The 25965-nt window shown below is 38.4% G+C and overlaps 1 protein-coding gene across 1 annotated transcript in view; it reads right to left on the bottom strand.

Annotated features, from left to right (window-relative positions):
- Pbp95 (proximal sequence element A Pbp95) overlaps positions 1 to 25965 on the bottom strand; it is a 542864-nt gene that overhangs the window by 434870 nt on the left and 82029 nt on the right. Inside the window, exon 4 of the mRNA XM_090372002.1 lies at positions 2325 to 2441. Within this exon, the coding sequence (XP_090228128.1) occupies positions 2325 to 2441 (117 nt within the window). The remainder of the gene's footprint in view (positions 1 to 2324; positions 2442 to 25965) is intronic.

Here is a 25965-nt window from a genome sequence, read left to right as displayed (position 1 = left end):
TCAAAATTATTTTTTGTATCCAGTTCCTTTGTAACCACATCATAATATTCAATCAAATTTGTCAGACAAGACTTTCCCTTAACAAACCCATGCTGTGTCTGAATTATTACTGTGGTCGTGTCTAGATGATCCTGAAATGCATCTTTAACCACGACTCTGTTATTGTCTCCAGAAAAGAAGTTAAACTAACTGGTCTGTAATTACTCTTATTACCCTTAGATCCCTCTTTGTGATGGGATACATTTGCACATCTCCAGTCTGTGGGGGACACACCCTGAGTTCAAGAATGCTCTCATAATTATGGCTAAGGGTTTTCTTACTTCCTTTACCGCCTCCTTTAATATAACTGGATAGATCCTATCCACCCCAGGTGTCTTTCTTTATGTTAAACTTCAACAATTTCTCCTCCTTTGCTCTCAGTTATTACAAAATTATTAAGTATATGAGTATAATTAGATATAAAAGTGATAAAGTGTACGTTCTTGGGAGCATGAATGTCTGTGTGAATGTGTACAGTATGCGTGGAGTGCTTGTGGGTACATGTGTGTATATGAGTATGCAGGTATATTAGCATGCCTGTCTGGGTGGGAAATGAGTCCACTTAACTTGCAAAAAAATAAATAAATAAATTATATGTTCTGTCCCATTCAGGGTACTGTACCGAGTGTGAAAATGATTAATGTATGGGAATGTCCAATAAGCATTAAATGTTTTACCCTGAACATATATATATATATTTAAAAAAACTAATAAAATAAGCAAATAATAATTAGCCATTTTTACAGGTTAAGATATACAAATGTGAGCAAAAGTTACGTCACCTATGTAAACTTTGTGGTTAGTATTAAAAAAAATGCTATATGCTGTCTGAAGATGCCCTCAAATAAAAAAATAAATAAATCATTAAAAATATATATAAAAAATATTTTTGCTTTTGCATATGGATGACAAGTGTACAGGTGGACTGAGTACATGTAGTGTGTGTGATGTTCTAGAAGGCACCAAATTCGGACTACAGTGGGGAAATCCCCCCACTATGCTGACACCATGCCTCTTCCCTCTTTTGAGGCATGGTGTGGGAACTGCTGACACTGGCTTCAGGTGGTCTGGCCAGTGCGGAATCTCATACAAAAAAGCACAGTGATGGGTCCATAGTGTATTCACCTCCTCTCCCACATAGCATGCCCCTCCTCCATCCCTTTGACTTCCCATTTCCAAGTAGAAAGTTTTCCTGTTGTCCACCTTCTTTATCTTCATCCCCTTTTCTCCACTGCTTGAACTATTACCCCCCCATGCTCTCTCTTGCCAATAATAGTTTCCTATTCCAGGGTGCAAGCTTAGGCACAGCCAGGGTTAACCCCAACCAGAGACTTTTTATATGCTCTACTATATAACAGGTCTGCCTCCACGGGGAAAAGGACAGGCAACCTGAGGTCCTACTAGGGGCTGTGTGGCTAAATGGCTAGAGGAACAACAGACCAACACAAATATGACACTACACAAACACTAAAACTCACACTATCTCTGGCCTTTACAGAGTTTGTACAGCAACACAGAGTATACAAATGTGGAATTGGGGGCCCTGGGGGCCCTGGACAAGCAACACTATATGCACCCTGGTTGTAGTTTGCCATTAACTGAGGGATTGTGAGCTCTGTGTTGTCCCAGACTAAAACTCACACTATCTAGTGTGGTGAATCACTGTTATGCCAATGCCATTCACCGCAAATGTCAAACAGTAGTGATTCCCCCATCCTGGCATGTTGGGGTTTTGCGGCCCTCTTTTGAACATTCCCGTAACGCCTTCAATTATGAAGACCTCGAACAGCCAACAATGCTTGCAGTTGCTGAGATGCTGTCCCCACCTTCCATGTTCAAACTCTGTCAGGTCTTTCTCTTTCCCCCATTGCACCAGCTTCGTATTGATGAACTGACAGGCACTACTCATGCCATCAACATATATTCTGCACCAGTCATGACATCACTTCTAGGTGCTGTGGGATGCATCCATTCATGGAGACAGGGGTGGTCATCATGTTTTGGCTCATGAGTATATCTCCACTTAGGCATTATGATAAAATTTAAATACACATATTTCATTAAAATTACAGGAAGAAATTACAGGACATGCAAGACCTGGAAATGGAGGTCTTTTCAATATTTAAATATAGGAAATACAGGCGATATAAAGAACTGTACCTTGCAAGGCAAATTCAACACTAGATTTAATTGCATGATTTTATGATATGAAAGTAGAAGTTCATAGTTCTTCATTAAAAGAAAAAAATAATAATGTAAGATTATAATTAGCAAGCAACACTTACAAATCCTGAAGTATCATGAAAGTAAGGTGCTGCAAACATTGTAACAGCAACTGAACGAACTCTGATTTTTCTTGCACCTTTCTTTTGTGCTTCTTCCATTTCTTCCTGAATTCTTTTCTATGAAAATTTTGATTCACTGTCAGGATAATTTAAAAATTCAAAAAAGTAAACAAAAATAATTCTTAACTTAATTAACTGGAAAGACAAGTTAACTTAATTCACTAAAGTAAAGCCCACCTATTTGAATGAAAGATATTGTGCTTCACTACAATGTTTTAAAAATAAAAAGGAGAAGTATGAGAAAGAAATAATATTAAAAAAAATTGTGAAAAGAACATATAAACTAATTTCAAAATATTGTCTCTACTTACTCAGGCTTGTTTGTTTAGTATTTGCAATAAGCCTACAAAGGCCATGAGACATCAGTTTATTAAGTCTGAAAACTATATGCAGTCAGTTTGCCTGTTGCATGAAATCAAAAACTCAAGTTTCTGTTGTAAAAACACCATGAAATATTTTCCCAAGACTTATTAACTCAGCCACAGAATGAGACGTCTTTTTTTTTTTTTTTTTATGAAACCCCCAAACACGAAAGGTATCAAAACCTATATATTTGTTTGTTGTTTGGTTTTTAGGAGAATTAGCAACTAAGGCCATATTGCTCCCTGACCTTTCCGCATCCTCCGTATTTGGTGGTGACGGGCTCGAACCCCAGTCTAATCAAGAAGCGTGTGCTATGCACTGCTGCTCTTTCCCACCTGGCTACGGAGGCACCCACAGAATGAGAAGAGACCATAAAAATCCCTTTCTTGGCGGAACTGAAATCCAGGTCTTTCCACAGTCAGGATCAGCATACACAAAACATATCAAGATCTTCACAATAACAGCTTCCTCAACAAATGACAAAGACACAAAGTACTTCCTCTTTTTAAATACCCTGATACATCCCTTATAGCTATTTAAATAAGTCATCTACTGTTAACTGAAAACTCTGATCACCATTTCCCCCTTATGATGAAACCTGAATACGCCACTGACAGTGATTACAAAACAGCGTTCAGGTGCTATATCAAAGATGGAACAGCTGTTAATAATATGGATGGAAAATCAAATTCGGAAGAAAGTGCCCCTGAGACTAATGACCATTCAAGCAACAAGTATTTATAAAGATATTAAGGATAAGTACGGGGAAATTCAAGCCAACTTCATGGCAAGCAATGGGTGGTTTAATAGGCTCAAGCATCGCGCTGGTTTCCACAACGTTAAAGTATGCAGTGAAGCCGCAAGCACCAATTCTGCAGCTGCAGAGAAATTTTGTGATGTGTTGGAAAAAATTAATGATGAAGGCGGCTATTCAACGCAGCAAATTTTTAACGTTGACAAGACTGCTCTGTATTGGAAAAAAATGCTGGATCGAACATACACTGCCAAAGAGGAAAATACAATGCCAGGTTTCAAGGTGTCAAAGGTCTTGCTTGGGGCTAATGCAGCGGAAGATTACTGATTAAAACCACTGCTTGTGTACCATTCTGGAAATCCTCGTGCATTTAAGGGCATCAATAAAGCCACGCTGCCCGTGCATTTCTGATCGAACCACAGAGCATGGATAACAATATTTCTCTCTTTGAGGATTGGTTTAAATGCTGCATCATTCCCGAGGTCAAAAAATATTGTAAAGACAACGACGTTCCTTTCAAGATTTTGCTTCTATTAAATAATGCTCTTGGACATCCTACACATCTAGATGATTTCAATTTGAACGTGAGAGTCATACTTCTAACGCTAAACACGACTTCACTCATCCAACCTATGGATCAGGGTGTTATTTCAAATTTAAATGCATACTATTTATGCACACCATTTGCCCAGGCATTGTCTGTAGGAGATCAGGCCTGACGTAACCCAGTGGTCAGGAGCGAGAGTGCATAGCACGTGTTACTTGAGTGGACCAGAGTTCAAGCCCGTGACTACTAAATACGATAAATATTTGTATTGACGATTTATTGTGAACTCTACTGACTTGGTTGTCGTGCCGGAGAATAAACAGAAAATTTACTTATTTATTTATGATGAGAAAAATTTTAAATTAAGAGACTTTTGGAAATCTTACAATATTTACCACACCATCTTAAACATTAATAAGGTCTGGGCGAAAATTACTAAAAGTTGTTTAAATGGCGCATGGAAGAAAATATGTCCATGGCATATAAAAGGCTTTGAAGGATTTCAAAAAGACAAATCATATGAAGAGGTAGTTACAGATAAGATTGTAAAGGTTGCAGAGCTACTTCAGTTGGAGTTTGATGCCAAAGACGTGGAGGAGTTAATAGAGGAAGAAGAGAAGGAATTATCTAACGAACAACTTATTGCTTTCCAGGCAGTGATAGCAAAAGAAGAAAATGCTGATGAAGCTCAAGATAACCAAATAAGGAGCCGAGATGCTTCATCACCAGAGAGATGGCAATGGCATTTCGTGAAATTGCATCGGCAATGGAGAGGTTTGAGAAGATGGATCCTTACAGCGAACAATTCTTAAAAGTTAACAGAGGGGTGAATGATATGCTTGCTACAAAGAAATCTACGGTGAAAAGAAAAAAACCACTTTCCAGTCATCCATTAATATGATCTGTCGTAAGGTTGAGTGGCCGACCCCTTCTAAATCTTCACAGCCCTCAACCTCCGCGCGGCATACTTATCAGATGAAGATGTCGATTATGGCAACGAAGCTCAAGAGGTAAAACTTACTGAGGTTATACCTGTCTCCTCTCTTTTTTTGTAATTTTATAATTTTGAAATTTTTTTAAATTGCAAACTTTTGTAATTTTTCCTGCGGATGAATTAAAAAATTGAATAAATACAATAAATAATTCTATTTACATGTTAGTCAAACATTTCTTTTTTGATTCAATCAATTCAGTGAGCACAGTTGTGAGTGCTGAACAAGCATGGGGGAAATTCCGGCTTATGTAGCATTTCCGTGGAATGCAACCCTTACGTAAGTCAGGGTGTTCCTGTAATAGGGTAAATGACAACTGCTATTTGCTTCATTATATCCTATTCATTGATTAAGCTCAAGTAACCTGAAATGATGTCACAAAACACACATAATTCCCATGTTTGGTCAGAAATAAATCCTCATGTCACTGTGGAGAGAAATTTTCAACATTGATTCAGTGTTAATGTGTGGTGTGGAATGCTTTATGATCAGCTGATTGATTCTCATTTATTTGTCAGGATTGTCTTACTGGACAGGTCTGCAAAACAACTTGCCACAACTGTCAGAAAGTGTATCTTTGGCTACACAATGTCGAAGGTACGTCCAACATGATGGAGTGTCTCCTCATTGTGTCCAGTGGTTACTCAACTCAACTTGTTATTTGGTTTTTTTAGGAGCATTAGCAACTAAGACCATATTGCTCCGGGGATATGCAGTGGTCATTACCTGACCTTTCCACATCCTCCGTATTTGGTGGTCACGGGCTCGAACCCCGGTCTAATCAAGAAGCTTGTGCTACGCACTGCTGCTCTTGCCCACCTGACTACGGAGGCGCCTCAACTCAACTACCCTGAGTGATGGATCAGTCACAGTGGTCCACAAAACGGGCCACCTAAGTCACTGGACTTAAATCAATTAGATTTTTGTCTGTATAGATAAATGAAAGACCTTGTACGCCACACAAAAATACAAAAATAAGATGCATTTAAATACAAAAATATAAGATGCATTACTGAATCCTGTGGCCTTGAAAGAAATACAGACATGATAAGCTTAGGTGAACTGGCCGCAATTCACACACAAGCAGTGAAATGCATTGAAATCAAGGGTAATATTTTTGAGAATCTATTATTATTATCATTATTTTATTATTTTTTATTATTATCTATTATTATTATTACTCCCTGATGGGAAATTACACCCTGTGACAGGTACTGGTACCAAGTGCACAGGGTAGTTTTTATGTCTGGTGTTACTGTTGGTCGGAGAACTCACTGTCTATTCTACAGGTGTTCAGGATTGTGACTTTCTGGAGTTCCTCATAGGTTTTCTCTGAGAGAAGTATTGCTGCTAGGCTGTTACATAGGGTCTTTGGCACCATATCAGTGGTTGACACAATGCTCAACCACTGCATAATCAAAGAGATGTTACACATACGACATCTCTTTGATCTCCTGTCTTAAGTTCACATACATCATGATTTTTTTCCTTATGAGTTTTCTGGAGGTTGTCAGTGTTGTGCCCCCACTACGTCAATCAGATAGGTAGCCTTTTCCTTCTTGGTGACAAAGTTTAAGTCCAGTGCCATACCAAGGTACAGGTGGACCAGGCAGCCACCTGGGGCCTGGGGATGTATATGATCCGAATTCTGATGATATAAATTTTTTTTAAATATAAAAAAATGGTTGTTTCTTAATATAATATTTTAATTATGCAAAAAAAATTTATTTATTTTATAATCAGATGTTAAAAGAAATTAATTTTGCATTTCTTTATTATTTAAAGCTAGTTTTAACAAAAACCCTCAATAACGCAGATTCACATTTAAAACTGTTCGCTCTACTCTGAATGTGATGTTATATTGCCTAGAATAAGATGGAAGATAAATGTGCATTAATGCAGTACATTGCATATTGCAACCTGTACTACAGCACAGTAGTCTGTTGGCGAGTTGAACATATTTCGGTGCCTTGGCAACCAAGACCAAACCATTTTGCAGAAGGATAATGGTAAAGAGGACCTGACTGAGCAGTACATATGACTTTGTACTAGTATGTACCTGGAAGATGAAGCAAGATGTTCTAGTTTAATTGTACCTAAATTCACCTTACAAGACGAGCTGTTCTAGCTATAGGTTTATCAGAAATAACAATTAAACTGATTAGAAAAGAATGTGCAATGCTGCCACACTTGGCTTGGAACATAAATTAAAAGCTCCATGTGAGAAGAAAAAATAAATAAATAAAAAAATAAAAAAATCAGTGAGTAGATGAGGTAGTTGATTTTGATATATCCATTATTCATCACACTATTCAAGAATTTTACAGAAATTCTTTAACAGTGCGAGAAAAAAGTGAATAGAAAGGTACCCACTTTAAACAAATTGTTGCCAGTTATAAGGCAGAAATTGGATTTTCCATTCAGGAAAACAGCTCTACATGTAATTTTGAAACGAATGGGTTTTAAATGGAAAACAGAAGCCAAACAGAAAGTCTTAATAGAAAGAGACGATATTATTCTGTGGAGAACAAAATACAGTCGGACCTCTATATAACTTAATCGATTGTTCCCTTTAAAAATTTTGTTTTACAGAAATATGACCGTTCAAACAAAGAAAAATAATTCAATGTTCAGAAATATAGTAAAAGATGAGAAATAAATAAAAAATAACTAGGAATAAATGAATTTAACATTTTAAAATAATTTATTAATACATACATATTAAGAAACAATTTTTTTCATACGTACATGATGCACACAATGTTATTACACTTAAGAATTACTGTATTTTGTAAAATATTTCATTATTTTTTTGATGTAAACTGGATTTTAGTGTATATCATTCATAAAAATGTTTGCATTTGTTTAAACATTCAAATATATTTTCATCAACGTTTTTTTCACAGCGAATGCCTCGATGGAAGTTTCAAAAGATGCCAACCTTTCATGTTTGGAAGGTTTAATTTCTTCGTTGCCTTCATGTTCCTTCCACCTAGACGCTTCCTCCTTCCAACTGTCGTTAGTTCTTTGCATACTATCCAAGATGTCGGAGTCACTCAGATATTCAGCTACTCTGACCATATCAACAGAGATAGGGGAAATTTACTGGTGTGGATAACTCACTTCTGTGAAACAACAGATGACTACTTGCTGGTATAAAGGGAAACCACAACACACATTGATCAGGCCTATTATCCGTGTTGGCAATACGTCATAATCATATTATTTAATTTCAAATTTTTTTGTTATTATAGAAAATAAGGAATAACAGATTGTGGGCTATAATAAATAATAATGAATAAACAAAAAGAAATATGTGGTGCGAAAAAAATAAAACTGAAGAAGTGTTAAAAAAACTTGCACTTTCTATGGATAAATTTTTATCATCACAAGTGAATACCAGTGGTGTACCTGTGCCTTCAACAAGCCATGATGGAAAGGAAAATGTTATCTGGTGATGAAAGAAAATAGTGTATCTCTTCTGGAACACAAGAATGTGCTACAGAAGTTAATTTACTTTTAACTTCAGTTTTTCAGAATAAAATAGAATCAGCAGCTGCAAAGTCGAAGATCAAAAGTGAAGATATAATTTACAATTTAAATGATCTCAATCACCCAGGGTCCTGAGCTGGATATCATCATTCTTCTCTTTCTTGGTGATTCCCTTCTCTCTCTCTCTCTCTCTCTCTCTCTCTCTCTCTCTCTCAGGGTTACTCGGGAATTTTTTTATTTTTTGGCTGGTGCAGCATAAGCCTCAGGCTTCCTTGCACCATATAGCTAATAATAATAATAATCACAATAATCTCAATGGCCAGAAATAATAAAAGATTCTCTAAGAGTTCAATTAGTTAGAATGGGTCTGTCCAAAATATAAAAATCAAAACTCTACCCCATTGATGCTTATAACCTACGGTTTACAACTGAGCATTGTTTCGGGCCCTTAAAAAATGGCGAAAAGCTTAAAAGGCCTTGCTTGGTATACTCGGGGAAAAAAATTATGCCATTTTCTGCTTTTGCTGCAAATTATTTAGTCATGCAATTATTCTCTTAGTTGTGCAATATTCTCTTGAAAATTGGGTTCCATTCTCTGCATCAATTACAAGATGGTTTAAGTTCACGTGAGAACTCTCAAATTCATAAATATACATGCAACAGTGGAAGGAACCAATAAAATTTTGGATGTTGTATATCAAAATTTGATAGGAAAAAAAAAAAGTAACTGGAGAATGATTTTGGAAAGAATAATTGAGATAATTAAATTTTTAGCTACACAAAATTTGGCATTGAGAGGAAGCAAGGAAAAATTATTTGCACCAAATAGTGTAAATTTTTGGGACAAAAAGAGTTATTGTCTAAATTTCATCCAATACTTAATGAACGTGTTCATTCAGTAGAAAGTAAAAAATGTACATATGCACATCATTTGAGTAGTCAAATGCAAAATGAATTAATTGAAATTATAGATGGAATAGTATTAAAAGAAATTTGCAGAAGAGTCTGCAATACAAAATATTATTCAATTATTTTAGATTGTACCTTGGATGCAAAACAAGTCACGTGGATCAAATGACAGTCATAATTAGATTTGTTTCTATGTCTAGCTGCACTATAGAAATTTGTGAGCATTTCTTCGGATACTTAGCTGTTCATGATACTTCAGGAAAAGGACTAACAGAATATATACTAAGAACATGAAAAACAACAACAACATCAACCTAAGTAACTGCCATGGGCAAGGACATGATAACCATAGTAACATGAAAGGTAAATGTAATTGCATACAAGCAAGAATTTTACGAGAAATTAGAAGAGCTTTTTGTGTTCTGTGTGTCATGCATAATTTAAATTTAGTTGTATCTGATTTGTGTACGAAGATATTTGCACTGCTTTTTAAAATTTTCCACCAAGTAGGTGGTAAATTTTAAAAAGACATCTAAAAATGACTGTGAAATCTCTACCAGAAACAAGATGGGAAGGAAAGATAAAAGCTGTTGAAGCAATACGATATAAGTTATGGGATATTACAACTGCATCAAATGAAATTTCAGGAACAGGCTAAAAGAAAATATGTAAAATTGCAGTCTGAAATACAAGGTTTGTTAATAGAAATGACTTCTTTTAAATGTATTATAAGTGTAGTATTATAAATAAAGTAAGTTGTTGTTGTTGTTGTGATGGAGTTTAACAACACATAGGGGGCAAGGGCCATATTGTATCTTTCTAATGGTTAATAATAAAATATTGGCAAATAAAGTAAGTAAAGCCATGCAAAGCAGTAAAATTGATATGAACACTGCAATTATATTGATAGAAGGTGCTCTTAGTCAACTAAATGAATTTAGAACATCAGGATTTAAACTGTGTATGGATAAAGCTATAGACATTGTAACTGAGTTGGAAGCACTATCAGTGCTACCAGAAGTGCACACAGTTGTTTTTTTTTTTTGGAGCATTAGCAACTAAGGCCATATTGCTCCGGGATATGCGGTGGTCATTCCCTGACCTTTCCGCATCTTCCGTATTTGGTGGTGACGGGCTCGAACCCCGGTCTCATCAAGAAGCATGTGATACGCACTACTGCTCCTTCCCACCTGGCTACGGAGGCGCCCTACCAGAAGTGCAAGTTTCTAGAAAAAAAGCAAGAGTTTACCTATGAAACTTCATCAGATGAATGCTCTATTGATCCAACCAAAAGGTCTGAAATGGAATTTTTTAATATAATGATCAATGTAACTATCATTAGCTTACAAGAAAGATTTGACCAGATGAATAAAATATCCTCAGCTTTTCATCTTATTCTAAAATCAGAAAACTTCATGAATTTATTTGAAAGTGCAATAGAAATTAAATGTTAACACCTTGAAGGAATTCTCACTGATGAAGATGGGAGTACCGAGTTGATGCCAAAGAATTACATCAAGAAATCCAATCTTTGCAGAATGTTTTAAAAGGAAAAAAATTTGGTTACTTAGAATTATTGACATTTATTCAAGAAAAAAACTTAGTTGAACTATATACCAACTTCACTATTTCTCTTCGGATATTATTAACATTGCCAATTACAATTACATCTGGAGAGAGGAGTTTTTCAAGACTCAAAATGATTAAAACATATCACAAGCAACAACTGGCCAAGAAAGAATTAATGGGTTGGCCATTATGTCAACAGAACAAGATGCACTAAAATATATGAAAACATCAGACACTGTAAACAATTTATATCAAGTAAATATCGTAAGGTAATGATGTGAAAATTTTGTTAAGTTTATATAAATAATGTACTGGCTGTTAAGTTTAAATAAATAATTATGATTTGAATAATTTCTGGGTGGTTCCTTTATTTTTCAATTTTACGAATTCAACTTTAATTCTTGTGAAGGGGCACCAGATGAATATTATTTCACCTTGGGTCAACAGAAGTCTAAGTACAGAACTGGTTATGTCCAGCCTGTTGGGGAAAATTGTCTTGTCCATTATTATGGCACAGTCCCAGTATAACTTGTGGGTTGGGGTCTCTAGTACAGCCTGATGTTTGTGCTGATCAACTGGTATTTCCTCGTGAGCTTCTGATGTATCCTGGCAATCCTGTCATGTCTAAGAGTGAACTCCATCTGGGTGATCACCTTGCATCCAGCGGTGGTGTTGGATTGTTTCTGAGGGCAGGTGGCATCGTCAATATGTGTCATCTGACCCTCCGGACTGCTAGGCAATGTATTTCTATAGTTCCTGGTGTTGATTAACTTCAGTCTCGGGGAAGAGCATCCTGCTAATGAGCCATGCATTGGAAGCCATTTTATCTATGTGATCTTGATGGAGGTCATTGTAGTGTCTACTGTGGAGTGTCTTCTTTGCCCATCTTTCTAGCTTCATTTGTTCCATCTGGGAGGGAGGGGACTCCTCGCTTAGGTTGAGTGGGGTATTCTACTTTTCTATCTTCCTTTATGGTCTGGTAGAGTGCTGCAGTATTTTTCTGAAAGTAAAACTTCAGGTTAGCTATCACTGTCTTCTGTTGCTCAATGAGGATGATCAGGCCCCTTCCTCCTTTCCAAGTTATTGTCAGTCTCTCAACGGCTGACTTCAGGTGGTGTTGGTGGCTCTTAGTCATCACTGCACTTGTCTTTCTTGTAATATCCTCCAGCTTGGTGTTAGTCCAATCTATGATCCTGAAGGAGTATATAAGCACTGGGATTGCAAAGGCATTTCTGGCTTTAACTGTGTTCCCTCCATTCAGCTTTGCTTTGATTGAGCAGGATTCTAGGTCTCTGATGATATTTTTCAGTCAGGCAGGCCTTGATGTCCTTGTGCTCTAACTGCTGAGCCTGCATTATCTCAATCTCTTTACCAGTCTGCAGCTGCTAGTTTTGGCCTACTAATTTCCCCTGATGCAATCCATGGGTCTTGCATTTGTCTAGACCAAATTCCAGCCTGATAACATTTCTGAATTCTTTGGTGATCCAAAGTAGTTGCTGAAGTTGCTTCTCAGTTGCCGCATAGAGCATGATATCATCCATGTACATCAAGTGGGTGAGGGTGTGCAGGTTCTTCCTTCCTACCTTTGAGGTTATATCATACTTGCTACTGTTGAGCATGGTAGATAGCAGATTGATGCATGGACTTCCTAATTCATTTCACAAATATACGTGGTCTCAATTCTAATCCAAACAATGTCCATTTCCACTTGCAGTCTTCCAAACCCCATGTACTTTTTCTGACTGAATCTCAATTATCGGTTGATTCAACAATTGCTCATCTCAGATGTCCAAATTATTTGCTGTAGTAGTAGTAGTAGTGGTGGTGGCATGTGATGCAAGAAAGCAAATGTATGAGCTTATGCAGGATCAGCCAAAAAAAAAAAAAAAAAAAATCACACCATTTCCTCCAAATGCCTGTCCAGTTCCTCCTAAAATTTATTCAACCTATCAACTTCCACAACGACAGATGGAAGTTTGTTCCAGCAATTAACCACCCGCTGGCTAAAGGAAAATTTCCGCACATCTATTCTACATCTGTCCTTTCTTAATTTGAATTTATGCCCCCTTAGGTTCGTAATCTGAACAAGTGGAAGGATCCCATCAGAATTCAGCATGCTGTAGCCATTCAAGGCCTTATACACCTCAATCAGATCACCGCACAGGTACCTAGTCTCCAGCCACTGCAATTTGCAGAACTTAAGCCTCTCTTGGTAAGAGGATCCCTTCATTCCCCTCACCAATCATGTTGCCCTTCTCTGTACACGCTCAAATAAATCTACAATGAAATGAGGCCTCCAGACCTTCCTAAAATGAGGCCTCCAGACCTGTACGCAGTACTCAAGCCGTGGCCTGACCACTGCCTTATACAGAGGGATAATCACCTCCTTTTCCCTGCTAGCAAAATTCCTATATATCATTGACAAAACCCCATGACCTGCCCTGGCAGCCTGTCTGCATTGTCAGAAAACTTCATATCTGCCTGCACAATTACTCCCAGGTCTTTTTCATTTTCTACCAACTTAAGTGTAGTACCACACAGTTGGTACATTTCTCTGGGGTTACTTCTACCCATATGTAGTACTTTGCATTTGTCAGTTGCCACTTCTTAGCCCATCTGCCCAAATTATCTAGATCCTGTTGCAGTAGCACACTGCCATTACTGTCATTAACAACCCTGTATGATTCCTTTCGCCTCAAAGGTGGTACTTGTGCATATGTCCGTTCTGATATTCCCTGTCAGAGACTTGGCAATTTGGAATCTCCTCTCTTTGATCTTCTCTGGCTTAAAATCTCTCTACCTCATTGTGTCAAATTCATCTGTTGTCTCTACCGTTCTCCCAACTCTACTAATCACTTGGAGCTCATTGACTTCCTCTCTTTGCAACTTGACTTTCTCCAGTCCAACTTTCCTAACAGTGAGGTAATTTTCCTTGGTGATTTTAATGTTCACAACTCCAGCTGGCTTCCGTTTTCTAGTCACACCGGCCCAGCAGGTCGAGATGCTGAGGCTTTTGCAATTACTAATGACCTAGCACAGATTGTTCATTTACCTACAAGAATACCGGACAATCCTAATCATACAGCCAATAAGCTTGATCTTTTTCTCACAAACAACCCTTCTAAGTACAAGGTCAAAGTGAGAGGTCCTTTAGGCACTTCAGATCACAACTTGGTGATTGTCTCTTCTCCAATGGAACCTTTATCTCATGGCTATTCCCAACCTCGTATTGTTTGGCATTACAAGAATGCAAAATGGGATGACCTGCGAGACTTCTTTTCTTTGGTCTGATTACTGTTTCAAAACTTCAGATGTCAACGTTTGCTCAGATCGTGTCAGTGAAATTATTCTTGCAGGAATGGAATCCTTTATCCCACACTCCACTTTAAAATCTCGTCCTTTATCTAAACCTTGGTTTTCCAATAAATGTGCTAAGGCTGTCCAAGAGAAAAATGTTGCATATCGTAATTGGCTTGTTTCTAATTCTTCAGTGTCATTTTCTGCCTACACCAAAGCTCGCAACAATTGTAATGCAGCTATTAATCAGTCGAAACTAGAGTTTGAACAGGCTAAAAGTAGAAAACTTACTTCTTGCCCTAATGGTAGCCGAGCATTCTGGTCTCTTGCCAAAGCTATTGGCCGCAACTTTTGCCCATCTCTGCTCCCACCTCTGTCCAAACCAGATGGTTCTGTTGTCGCTTCAGCCAAGGATAAAGCTGACCTGCTAGCATCCCATTTTTCTTCCAGCTCACGTATTAATGATCTTGGTAAAACACCTCCCACCATTCCTAACACGCTCCATTCAATGCCTCCTGTGGTCTTCCGTCAAAAGGATATCAGAAGGATTTTGATGAATCTTGATGCTAAGAAAGCTCCAGGTCCTGATGGTATTTCTCCACTTGTTCTCAAAGCCAGTGCTCCTGAACTTACTCCTATTCTTTGCCGCCTTTTTTCACTTTCTTATTCCAAAAGTGTTTTTCCTTCTGCTTGGAAATTTGCTCATATCCAGCGAGTTCCTAAAAAGAGTGACAAATCCCTCCCATCCAATTATCATCCCATTGCAATTACTTCTACTCTTTCTAAAGTAATGGAGAAATCAATTAACCACCAACTCTTAAACTACCTAGAAACCTTCCGTCTGATCAACAATCGCCAGTATGGATTCCGTCAGTGTCGATCCATTGGTGATATTCTGGCTTATGTTACCCATTTATGGACTAATTCAATGGAAAGGTTGGTGAAACACAAGTAGTTGCTCTTGACATCTCAAAGGCTATTGATCGTGTTTGGCATAAAGGTCTTCTAAACAAGCTTCCATCTTATGGTTTGCCAACTGTTTTTAGTAATTGGTTATCCAGTTTTCTCTCTGATCGCTCACTGAGGGTGATGGTAGATGGCTCTCTGTCTTCTAACTTCTCCACTAATGCCGGTGTCCCCCAAGGTTCAGTTCTTTCCCCCACTCTTTTCCTCTTGTATATCAATGACCTTCTTCCATTGACTGGAAATGCTATCCATAGTTTTGCCGATGATAACACATTGCATTCAACTTTCCATTTTGAGAAACCTTGTCCTGCTCAATCAGCTTCAAGTTCGCGAAAATCTGCTGCCAATTCCTTAAATGCCGATCTTCAGGTAATTCTCCAGTGGGGCAAAGACAACTTAGTTGATTTCAAACCTTCTAAAACTCAGTCTTGTCTTATATCTCGCAAAAAGGATTCTTCTGCTCCTATGCTTATCTTTAGTGGCACTCTGATTTCTAGGCAAAATGATATATCTCTTTTGGGGATTACTCTGACTTCTAATCTCTCTTGGCACAAGCACATTACAAATATTGCTTCCTCTGCATCTAAAAAACTTGGTTTTCTCTTTCGCTCTCGGCGTTACTTTTCTTCCAAACAGTTGCTCACTCTGTATAAATCCCAAATCCGCCCTACCATGGAATATTGTTCCCACATCTGGGGTGGTGCCCCCAAAACCTCTCTCAGGCTTCTTGATTCCATTCAGAAGAGGGCAGTTAGGTTAATTAATGATTCATCTCTAACAGAGTCTCTCCACTCGCTTTCTCATAGACGCACTGTTTCTGCTGCATGCCTCTTCTACAGATACTTCCAGGGGCACTGTTCTTCTGAATTGGCTTATATAATTCCCGCTCTCTCTTTCAAAACAGTCCGAACACGTGCCGCCACCAGCCAACATCCATTTACTGTCCAACTTCAAACCCACAGAACCAACTTTTCATCTTTCTCATTTATTCATTCAACTGCCGTTTTCTGGAACAACCTTCCTTCATACATATTTCCTGAAAATTACAATCTACAGAAGTTCAAGTCCAATGTCAACAAATATCTTCTCAACCTCCAACCCAAGAATGGTACTAAGTACTATAGGTTCTAATACCTCTCGTGTTTGGGGTTCACATAAAAAAAAAAAAAAAAAGGTTAAGTGCTAGACAGAACCAAAATTTCTCATTGAAGATTTGATTGTTTATTTTCATTTGGGAGCTGTCTTTGGATCAGCACAGTCAACTGCTGAGTGCGAGAAGGTTCTATTATTATTATTACTATTATTAGCCATATGGCACAAGGAAGCCCAAGGCTTATGCTGCACCAGCCAAAAAAATTTTCTGAGTTACCCTGAAAGAGAGAGAGAGTTAGAAATAGAAGGGAATCACAAAGAAAGAGAAGAATGATAATATCCAGCTCAGGACCCTGGGTGTGCCATGCCCATACTCACCAGATGTGAGCCCCTCTGCTTCAGTGTGTCTAAGTATTATCCAATTCTCTGGCTTTTTGTCACATTTGCTGTGGATGTTGTCTCTCTTGAATATGCTCTTCACTATGTCAATCAATTTCTTATTCCTATTACCCTGTTAGTACTAGCCTAGACTGACTCTTAATTCTTTTATCTTCTGCTGAAGTCTTCTTTCACAAAGCAGGCAGTTCCTTGTTTTTTCGTTTCTTCTGCTCACTGTTATCTGGATTACACCTTGTTCGAGTGGCTGAAGAACTGACTTGACAATAAGGGGTGCAGTTATTAAAAAACAGCAAAATTTTTCTATTTTCACTCATCATGCAATCTAAGTCTGATCTATTCTTCATAGATTTGTGATGTCATCCATGCCTTTTGGTTTGCGCGATACATCGTCGGTAATGTCTTCAAAACTTTAAAGCATCGAGGCTTCTGGGCTTTCCCAATGACTAAAAGAGGAAGCTTCTCTGTGCCAGACATATTTGCTGCTAGGAGAGCAGTAATCCGTAGTTTGGCCTTTTTTCCATCACTACATTTCTTGCCATTAAATGTCATTATACTGAAAGTAAAATAGCATTAGGTTAATTAGAAATTGGCTGGGACTAACTACATAAGACATTAGAACAGTGGTTTTCGACCGGGGTGCCGCAACAACATTCCAGGGGTGCCACGTAATTTGGGTTTAAATTACTTAAACTTATTATTATTTTTTAATTTATAAGTTTATTTCATTATAAAAAGGTGTACAGTATCTTTTTAATTTTGTGGTGATCTATAGTTGATGTTTACTTAGTACCTCTATATAAAGAATAAAATGATTATATACTGATTATATATAACTTGTATTATAAAATGTAATTTTTATAAATATATTATTGTAATAACTATCATATAACACACACACACACACACACACACACACACACACACACACACACACACACACACACACACACACACACACACACACACACAGAATCAGATCTAACAGACACAGAAAATTGAGTAGGGGTGCCGCAAAATAAAATAAATGAGTTAGGGGTGCCATTATTAAAAAAAGGTTGAAAACCACTGCATTAGAATGTGATGGGACGTTAAAAAGAAGGTCACTATAAAGAGCTTCAACTGCATTTACCACATGAGGCGGTCCATAAATCTACATAGGATTCTACTGTGTCTCTGCTTCGGTATCACAGGAGTCTTTGTTGGGTCCATTTCCTCAAATTCTGTTAGGGCCTTCTTCCACTCATCTTCTATTCTGGATATCGTGACCTTGTCTCTTTCCACTTCAGCTGCTCTGGGTTGTATTTCTTTTTACTCTTCTCCTCTGGTTTCATGTTGTCAATATTCCATATTCTTTGTAGTTGATTGCTCATGTGCTGCTTGATTTTTTCCAAGATTTCAGAAGCTATCAGGTTCTTCATCACGATGGTGCTTCTCTGTTCTGCTATTCAGTAACCTAAAATCTGGGAACTGTTACTTGAGGTTGTCACAGACATTCTCCCAGATAAGCCAGACAAGCTGTACTTGCTACCTGAGAGTCTAAAATGCTGCTGGAACTGATATTCGGGTGACAGTCAAGTCAAGAAGACCCAATTTCAGTGAAGTCCGAGCAGTCTGTGACAGCCAAATCCTCTGCTTTCGCCTTCGCGATGCTGGGACTGTTAGTAATCCTGGGTATAACCCCTATGCACAAGCAAACTGTAGGCAACCACACAGGTGTGAACCAACATAAGCAGTGGTCGAGGTGTGGCGCCCACACCACATGGAGGAATGCTGCCCCTCTGTTTTACCAGGCAATACTAGGTGGTAGATGACTCTCATCAACTGGTGCAATACCACCACTTTGCTTATTGAAGGCTTGAAGTGGTGGAACCCATGTTTAGTCTCCAGAGCTAAGTTCTAGTACACCCTTCCCCACCTCTTCCATCATACAGTATGACTGACTTTTGAGGTTATGATGAACATCATGGCGAGATCCAATCTTCCTTACATTTTGAGGGTACAGCTCTAAAACGGTGTTCGAAGGCTGGCCGCCAGTAAGTATACCAGACTGAACCTATTGGTAACTCTTTAGGAGGCGTCCAGATCAACTAGTATATAATCTTGCTACCTCTACTCTGCCAGATAGTAACTGGAGCGAGAGTCTGACTAGTGTGTATGCCGGGGGGCATTGTTGATGCCACATTATATCAAGAATCTGGGTATATTCTTACCATGTGTATGCCATATCCAAAAATTTCATTACTTCATACAGCATGTCCTGCCCCACTTTTTCTTACAATTGGATACACCATAAATTGTCAAACTAATAGAGAAAGATTATCTGCAAAAAGATCTAAATCTCCCAAACACTTCCTAGTTCATTTCACAAATATACGTGGTCTCAATTCTAATCTCAACGATGTCCACTTCCACTTGGTCTGCCAAATCCCATGTACTTTTTCTGACAAAATCTCAGTTATCGGTTGATTCAACTACTGCTCATCTTAGTTATCCAAATTATTCGCTGTGTGATTCCTTTCACCTCAAAGGTGGTACTTGTGCATATGTCCATTCCGATATTCCCTGTCAGAGACTTCGCAATTTGGAATCTCCTCTCTTTGATCTTCTCTGGCTTAAAATCTCTCTACCTCATTCTGTCAAATTCATCAGTTGTCTCTATCGTTTTCCCAACTCCACTAATCACTTGGACCTCTTAGACTTCCTCTCTTTGCAATTTGATTTTCTCCAGTACAACTTTCCTAACAGTGAGGTAATTTTTCTTGGTGATTTTAATGTTCACAACTTCGGCTGGCTTCAGTTTTCTAGTCACACCAACTAAGCTGGCCGAGATGTTGAGGATTTTGCAATTACTAATGACTTTACACAGATTGTTCATTTACCTACAAGAATACCGGACAATCCTAACTATACAGCCAACACGCTTGATCTTTTTCTCACAAACAACGCTTCTAAATACACGGTCAAAGTGAGAGGTCCTTAAGGCACATCAGCTCACATTTTGGTGATTGTCTCTTCTCCAATGGAGCCTTTATCTCGTGGCTCTTCCCAACCTCGTGTTGTCTGGCATTACAAGAATGCAAAATGGGATGACCTGCGAGTTTTTTTTCTTCTTATTTTCCTTGATCAGATTACTGTTTCAAAACTTCTGATGTCAACGTTTGCTCAGATCACGTCAGTGAAATTATTCTTGAAGGAATGGAATCCTTTATCCCACACTCAACTTTAAAATCTCGACCTTTATCTAAACCTTGGTTTTTCAGTAAATGTGCAAAGGCTGTTCAAGAGAAGAATGTTGCATATCGTAATTGGCTTGTTTCCAATTTTTCAGTTTCATTTTCTCCCTACACCAAAGCTCGCAACAATTCTAAAACAGTTATTAATCACTCCAAACTAGATTTTGAACAGGCTAAGAGTAGAAAACTTGCTTCTTGCCCTAATGGTAGCCGATCATTCTGAACTCTTGACAAAGCTATTGGCCGCAACTTTTACCCATCTCTGCTCCCACCTCTGTCCAAACCAGATGGTTCTGTTGTCACTTCAGCCAAGGATAAAGCTGAACTGCTAGCATCCCATTTTTCTTCCAACTCATGTATTAATGATCTTGATAAAACACCTCCCACCAATCCGAACACACTCCATTCAATGTCTCCTGTAGTCTTCCATCAAAAGGATGTCAGAAGGATTTGGATGAAACTTGATGCTAAGAAAGCACCAGGTCTTCATGGTATTTCTCTATTTGTTCTCAAAACCTGTGCTGCTGAACACACTCTTGTTCTTTGCTACCTTTTTTCACTTTCTTATTCCAAAGGTGTTTTTCCTTCTGCTTGGAAATTTGCTCATATCTAGCCAGTTTCTAAAAAGGGTGGCAAATCCCTCTATCCAATTATCGTCCCATTGCAATTACTTCTACTGTTTTTCTAATGGAGAAATCAATTAACTGCCAACTCTTAAACTGCCTAGATATTTTCCATCTGATCAATGATCACCAGTATTTGAACAGATAGAAATCTGATCCATCTGATTAGAAGTTATGTTACCCATTTATGGACAAATTCAATGGAAAAGTTCAGTGAAACACAAGCAGTTGCTCTTGATATCTCAAAGGCTTTCGATCATGTTTGGCATAAAGGTCTTCTAAACAAGCTTCCATCTTACGGTTTGCCAACTGTTTTTTGTAATTGGTCATTCAGTTTTCTCTCTGATCGCTCACTGAGTGTGATAGTAGATGGCTCTGTCTTCTATCTTCTCGACTAATGCTGGTGTCCCCCAAGGTTCAGTTCTCTCTACCCACTCTTTTCCTCTTGTATATTAATGACCTTCCATTGACTGGAAATCCTATCCATAGTTTTGCAGATGATAGCACATTGCATTCCACTTTCCATTTTGAGAAACCTTGCCTTGCTCAATCAGCTTCTACTTCTTGAATATCTGCTACCAATTTCTTAAATGCCGATCTTCAGGTAATTCTCCAGTGTGGCAAAGACAACTTAGTTGATTTCAACCCTTCTAAAACTCAATCTTGTCTTATATCTCACAAAAGAGGTGTCTTGTCAATGATATACAGGAATTTTTCTAGCAGGGATAAGGAGGTGATTATTCCCTTGTATAAGGCAATGGTTAGGCCACACCTTGAGTACTGTATACAGGTCTGGAGGCCTCATTTCAAGAAGGATGTAGAGCTGCTGGAACGGGTACAGAGAAGGGCAACAAGATTAGTAAATGGAACAAAGGGTTGCTCTTACGAAGAAAGGCTTAAGTTTTGCAAATTACAGAGTCTGGAGACTAGGCACCGGCAAGGTGATCTGATAGAGGTGTATAAGGCTTTGAATGGTTTGAGCATGCTCAATGCCAATGGGATTCTTCATCTTGCTCAGAATAATCACCTCAGAGGGCATAAATTCAAATTGAGGAAGGACGGATGTCGGATAGATGTGCGGAAATTTGCCTTTGGCCAGCGGGTGGTTGGTTGGTGGAACCGACTTCCATCACTTGTTGTTGAAGTTGATAGCCTAAACAAATTTAAAGCTCAACTGGACAGGTATTTCGAACGAACGGAGGGGTGAAATGGGAGTGGGTTTTTTGTTTTTTTTTTTTGGCTGATGCTGAATAAGCTTGCTTTCTTGCATCATATGCCTCTACTAATGCTAATGCTAATGCTAAAAAGGATTCTTCTACTCCTATGCTTATCTTTAGTGACACTCCAATTTCTAGGCAAGTTGATACATCTCTTTTGAGGATTACCCTGACTTCTAATCTCTCTTGACACAAGACATTACAAATATTGCTTCTTTTGCATCTAAAAAACTTGATTGTCTTTTTTGCTCTTGGCGTTACTTTTCTTCCAAACAGCTCTTCACTCTGTACAAATCGCAAAATGGTGTTACCATGGAATATTGTTCCCACATCTGGGGCGGTGTCCCCAAAACCTCGGTCGTGGCTTCTAGATTCCATTCAAAAGAGGGCAGTTAGGTTAATTAATGACTCATCTCTAACAGTCTGTGCACTCTCTGTCTCGTAGACGTCCTGTTTCTGCTGCATGCCTTTTCTACAGATACTTCCATGGGCACTGTTCTTCTGAATTGGCTTCTATAATTCCCACTCTCTCTTTCAAAACAGTCCGAACACGTGCCGCCACCAGCCAACATCCATTTACCGTCCAACTTCAAACTCACTACCTCCTTTATTCATTCAACTGCCTGCCGTTTTCTGGAATAACCTTCCTTCATATGTATTTCCTGAAAATTACAGTCTACAGAAGTTCAAGTCTAATGCCAACAAATATCTTCTCTCGTCTTCTCAACCTCCAAGCACGCAAATACCCAATCACGGTACTAAGTACAGGTGGTTGGCCTCGATTAACGCGATTAATTTGTCCCGCGAGCGCATCGCGCAAAATGGAAACACGTTAATCGAATATAATAATCAATAGGAAAAATTATTCAAACTAGCCTCGATTAACGCAATTAATTTGTCCCGCAAGCGCCTCGCACAAAATGGAAACACATCCTTGACCTTGTGGAATGTCCATAAAGAATTTTCAAAATACCTTTTAAATAACTTTTTAACTGTATACAATGTAAAAGATAATGAAAATAATTATGGAATTAAATGTTTATTGCATAAAACAGCGGTTCCCAAACTGTGCGCCGCGGAATATTTTAAATTTCTCGCACACAGCGGTGAAACACAGCTATACTCCACATCTGTCGGACACGGCGCGAACTACTAGCTCGAGGTAGTTCACAGTTTCAACATTTCTTATTAAGTTGTTTTGACCTAACTACTAAACGGAACTGTTAGGTATTTCTTTTGGTCTGGGTGTGCCTTGAAAAAATTACTGAGACACTAAGGGCGCCGTGAACCGAGAAAGTTTGGGAACCTCTGACATAAAATACACAATGAAGAAATGACTGTTGCGGAAATATTTGAACAGTGTTGACTTTCTCTTTTCGTCAATCAATTTCCAATAGCCGACAACAATTTTCTCTGAGCTCTGGCGAAATAAATATTGCGGAGAACCTCAAACCTTTTCTTTGAGGTTCTATGCGATACGAAAGATTTCATCTAATTCTTTTACCGTTATCTCCTTCACGGTAACATTTTCATCTGGCTCATTTAAAAATTTGAATTTTTATGCAAGTGTGCATTGACTTTATGAGCAGGAGACAAACAAGTAACACGTCTTCTTCCGATGGTTGATGGAACACACAGAGGCGGGCAGCAGGCAAACGTTTGTTTATTGACCGCACAACTCGCGGTAAGCTTAATGCCCGATTCAAATCTTTTTCAACTATCGCATAAAAAAAAAAGATCGCGTTAACTGGAAATTTGCATCGTGTAAAGTGAAAAGCGGTATCATTTTTCAAATAGCATTAACTGAAAATCGTGTTAATCGAACTTGCTTTATGCGAGGCCTGGCTGTACTACTATAGGTTCTTATACCTCTCGTGTTTCAGGTTTTAAAAAAAAAAAAAAAACTAATTGGTATGTCGTCTCAGCCTGTACATTGTCATATAGGTCTCTAGCTCGGTGACTGCATAGTATGTTTGCATGATGAACGTATTCCTTTCAATGCTCCGCTTCATGCGTTGGCATTTTCTTCCTTCCTGGGTGGTCACTAGCACAGTTGCACAGGAAGAAACTGCAGTTGGTTGGGCTGGATGGCCTTGCCCTTCGCTAGTGGTAGCCATAAGAGGGACAGTGCCACTTGCTCCACTGACTTTATCAAGTGACTTTATCCTGTGCTACACTTGATACAGTATGATTATTATTTCTCTTTGACATCATCCATCTATGGAAACACTAAGGGTGGATCTGTTTAGCTCTGGCTTATATCCAGTGGTAGTGCATTCTTGGAAGTGATGCCAGATGGCACCATATCTGCCTCAGCTGTCACTTTGACCTTGGGGGAGGTAGATCTTCTGAAACAACTTTTGCAATGGTTTATTTATTTATTCATTTATTTATTATTATGCCAGTCTCCCAATGTGATGAAGATGCATTTGCTTCCTCCAAAGCTGGACTTGAGCCCATGTCCATCAGGCTGGTAGTTCAGTGTTACACCCACTGGGCCATTATGCCCTTTATTATTTTATTATTATTATCTTATGTTACGTCACTCACAATTGCTTTGTTTTTCCCAAGATCCAAACAACCGCAGCTTGTAACTGATTCAAACTGGACGCAGGTTTATATGCACTTTTTAACTCAAAATTGCCTCAGAAATCAGCTCCTGAAGTTAAGCTATGTCTTCTTACAATGTGCTGTATATCATCCTGTATATACAGCACCTTGTAAGACAGCACATAATATATATAGTCATATATATGTAGGCTTCCATAGCTGAGTAGAAAGGAACAGGAGTGCAATAGCACACGTTTTTTTTGAGTAGACTGAGTTTCAAGCCCCTGACTGCTAAATACAGTCGAACTGCCAACCCGCAATGGACCAGCATGACAGATTATGGTCCATTTCCCTCAACATGACTTGTTGAAGAGGCCTCCATCCTGCAGTGGATCATAATGTCTGTAAATTTATTTATTATTTATATACATGTAATGCACAATCTTACAATGCACATTTCAAGTTACACACATATTTATTTAACACCTTGTCCTCATTATCTGCATGAAAATTCAAAGTGACACACAAAATATATGAACTGCTATGTTACACTCTTTAGTCATAAAAAATAAAACAAAACTGCTCATATATGTTTTATTTCAATAAATTTTTATTTAATAACCTTTGAGTTTTAAGCTGTTATTTACCAATCATAACATAACATGAATTGATAAAAATAAGTGGCTAAGGTAAAGAAAGCCAACAATGAGAACCACAGGAACTTCGCTTAACATACCAGGCAAATTTATTTCCCGTTACCACAGTTTTTCCCTGCATTCTCAGTAAACAGATGGTGCATGTTATCGGTAGTGGCAGTAGAAGTTGATAAAGATGTATTGATTAGTTTTTTTCTCATTATTAAAAGCAGATTATTGGAGTTCATGGGTGAGCTGAAATTTACTTACGGGTACACCCTCCAGACTGCCTCAGTCTTAAGGTGTTTATCCCCCCTTCCTGCTGTTTTTTCCTGATAGGAATTGAACTTCTACTGGCACTACCAATAGCATGCACCATCTGTGGAAGTTGTTTTCCTATTTTAAAACAGCGAGAAGGGGGTGGATAAACACCCTAAGACTGAGGCAGTCTGGAGGGTGTACCCGTAAGTAAATTTCGGCCACGAAGGCATTACACTCATGAACTCCAGTAATCTGCTTTCAATAATGAGAAAAAACTAATCAATACATCGCTATTGACTTCTACTGCCACTACCGATAACACGCACCATCTGTTTGCCGAGAATGCAGGGAGACACTGCGGTAGCGGGAAACAATTTTGCCTGGTAAGTTTTGGCGAAGTTTGCCGCGGTTCTTGTTCCCGTGCTTTCTTCACCTTCGCCAAATAAGTTTCAAAATATATTCACAATTTATAACTTTTATGAATCTATCCCTGACTGTTATGTGAAAATGTGCATACTAAAGCATGCATTTTTACCAAATGCCGTGCTTTTGAAATATAAGTTGTATGTTATAGCAGGCTAGTTGTATTCAGGCATAACGCCATCTTACTGAAACCAACAGGCCTCATTAACTTGAGGAAACCTAGCATTAGTCAAAAGAGTTGCAATGAAGTTAACTTAGT

The sequence above is a fragment of the Mastigoproctus giganteus genome, chromosome 4, assembly GCF_048544385.1.
Source record: "Mastigoproctus giganteus isolate SK-2022 chromosome 4, ASM4854438v1, whole genome shotgun sequence".
In the NCBI taxonomy this organism is placed as follows: Eukaryota; Metazoa; Arthropoda; class Arachnida; order Uropygi; family Thelyphonidae; genus Mastigoproctus; species Mastigoproctus giganteus.
This window is presented reverse-complemented; position numbering and strand designations above follow the sequence as displayed.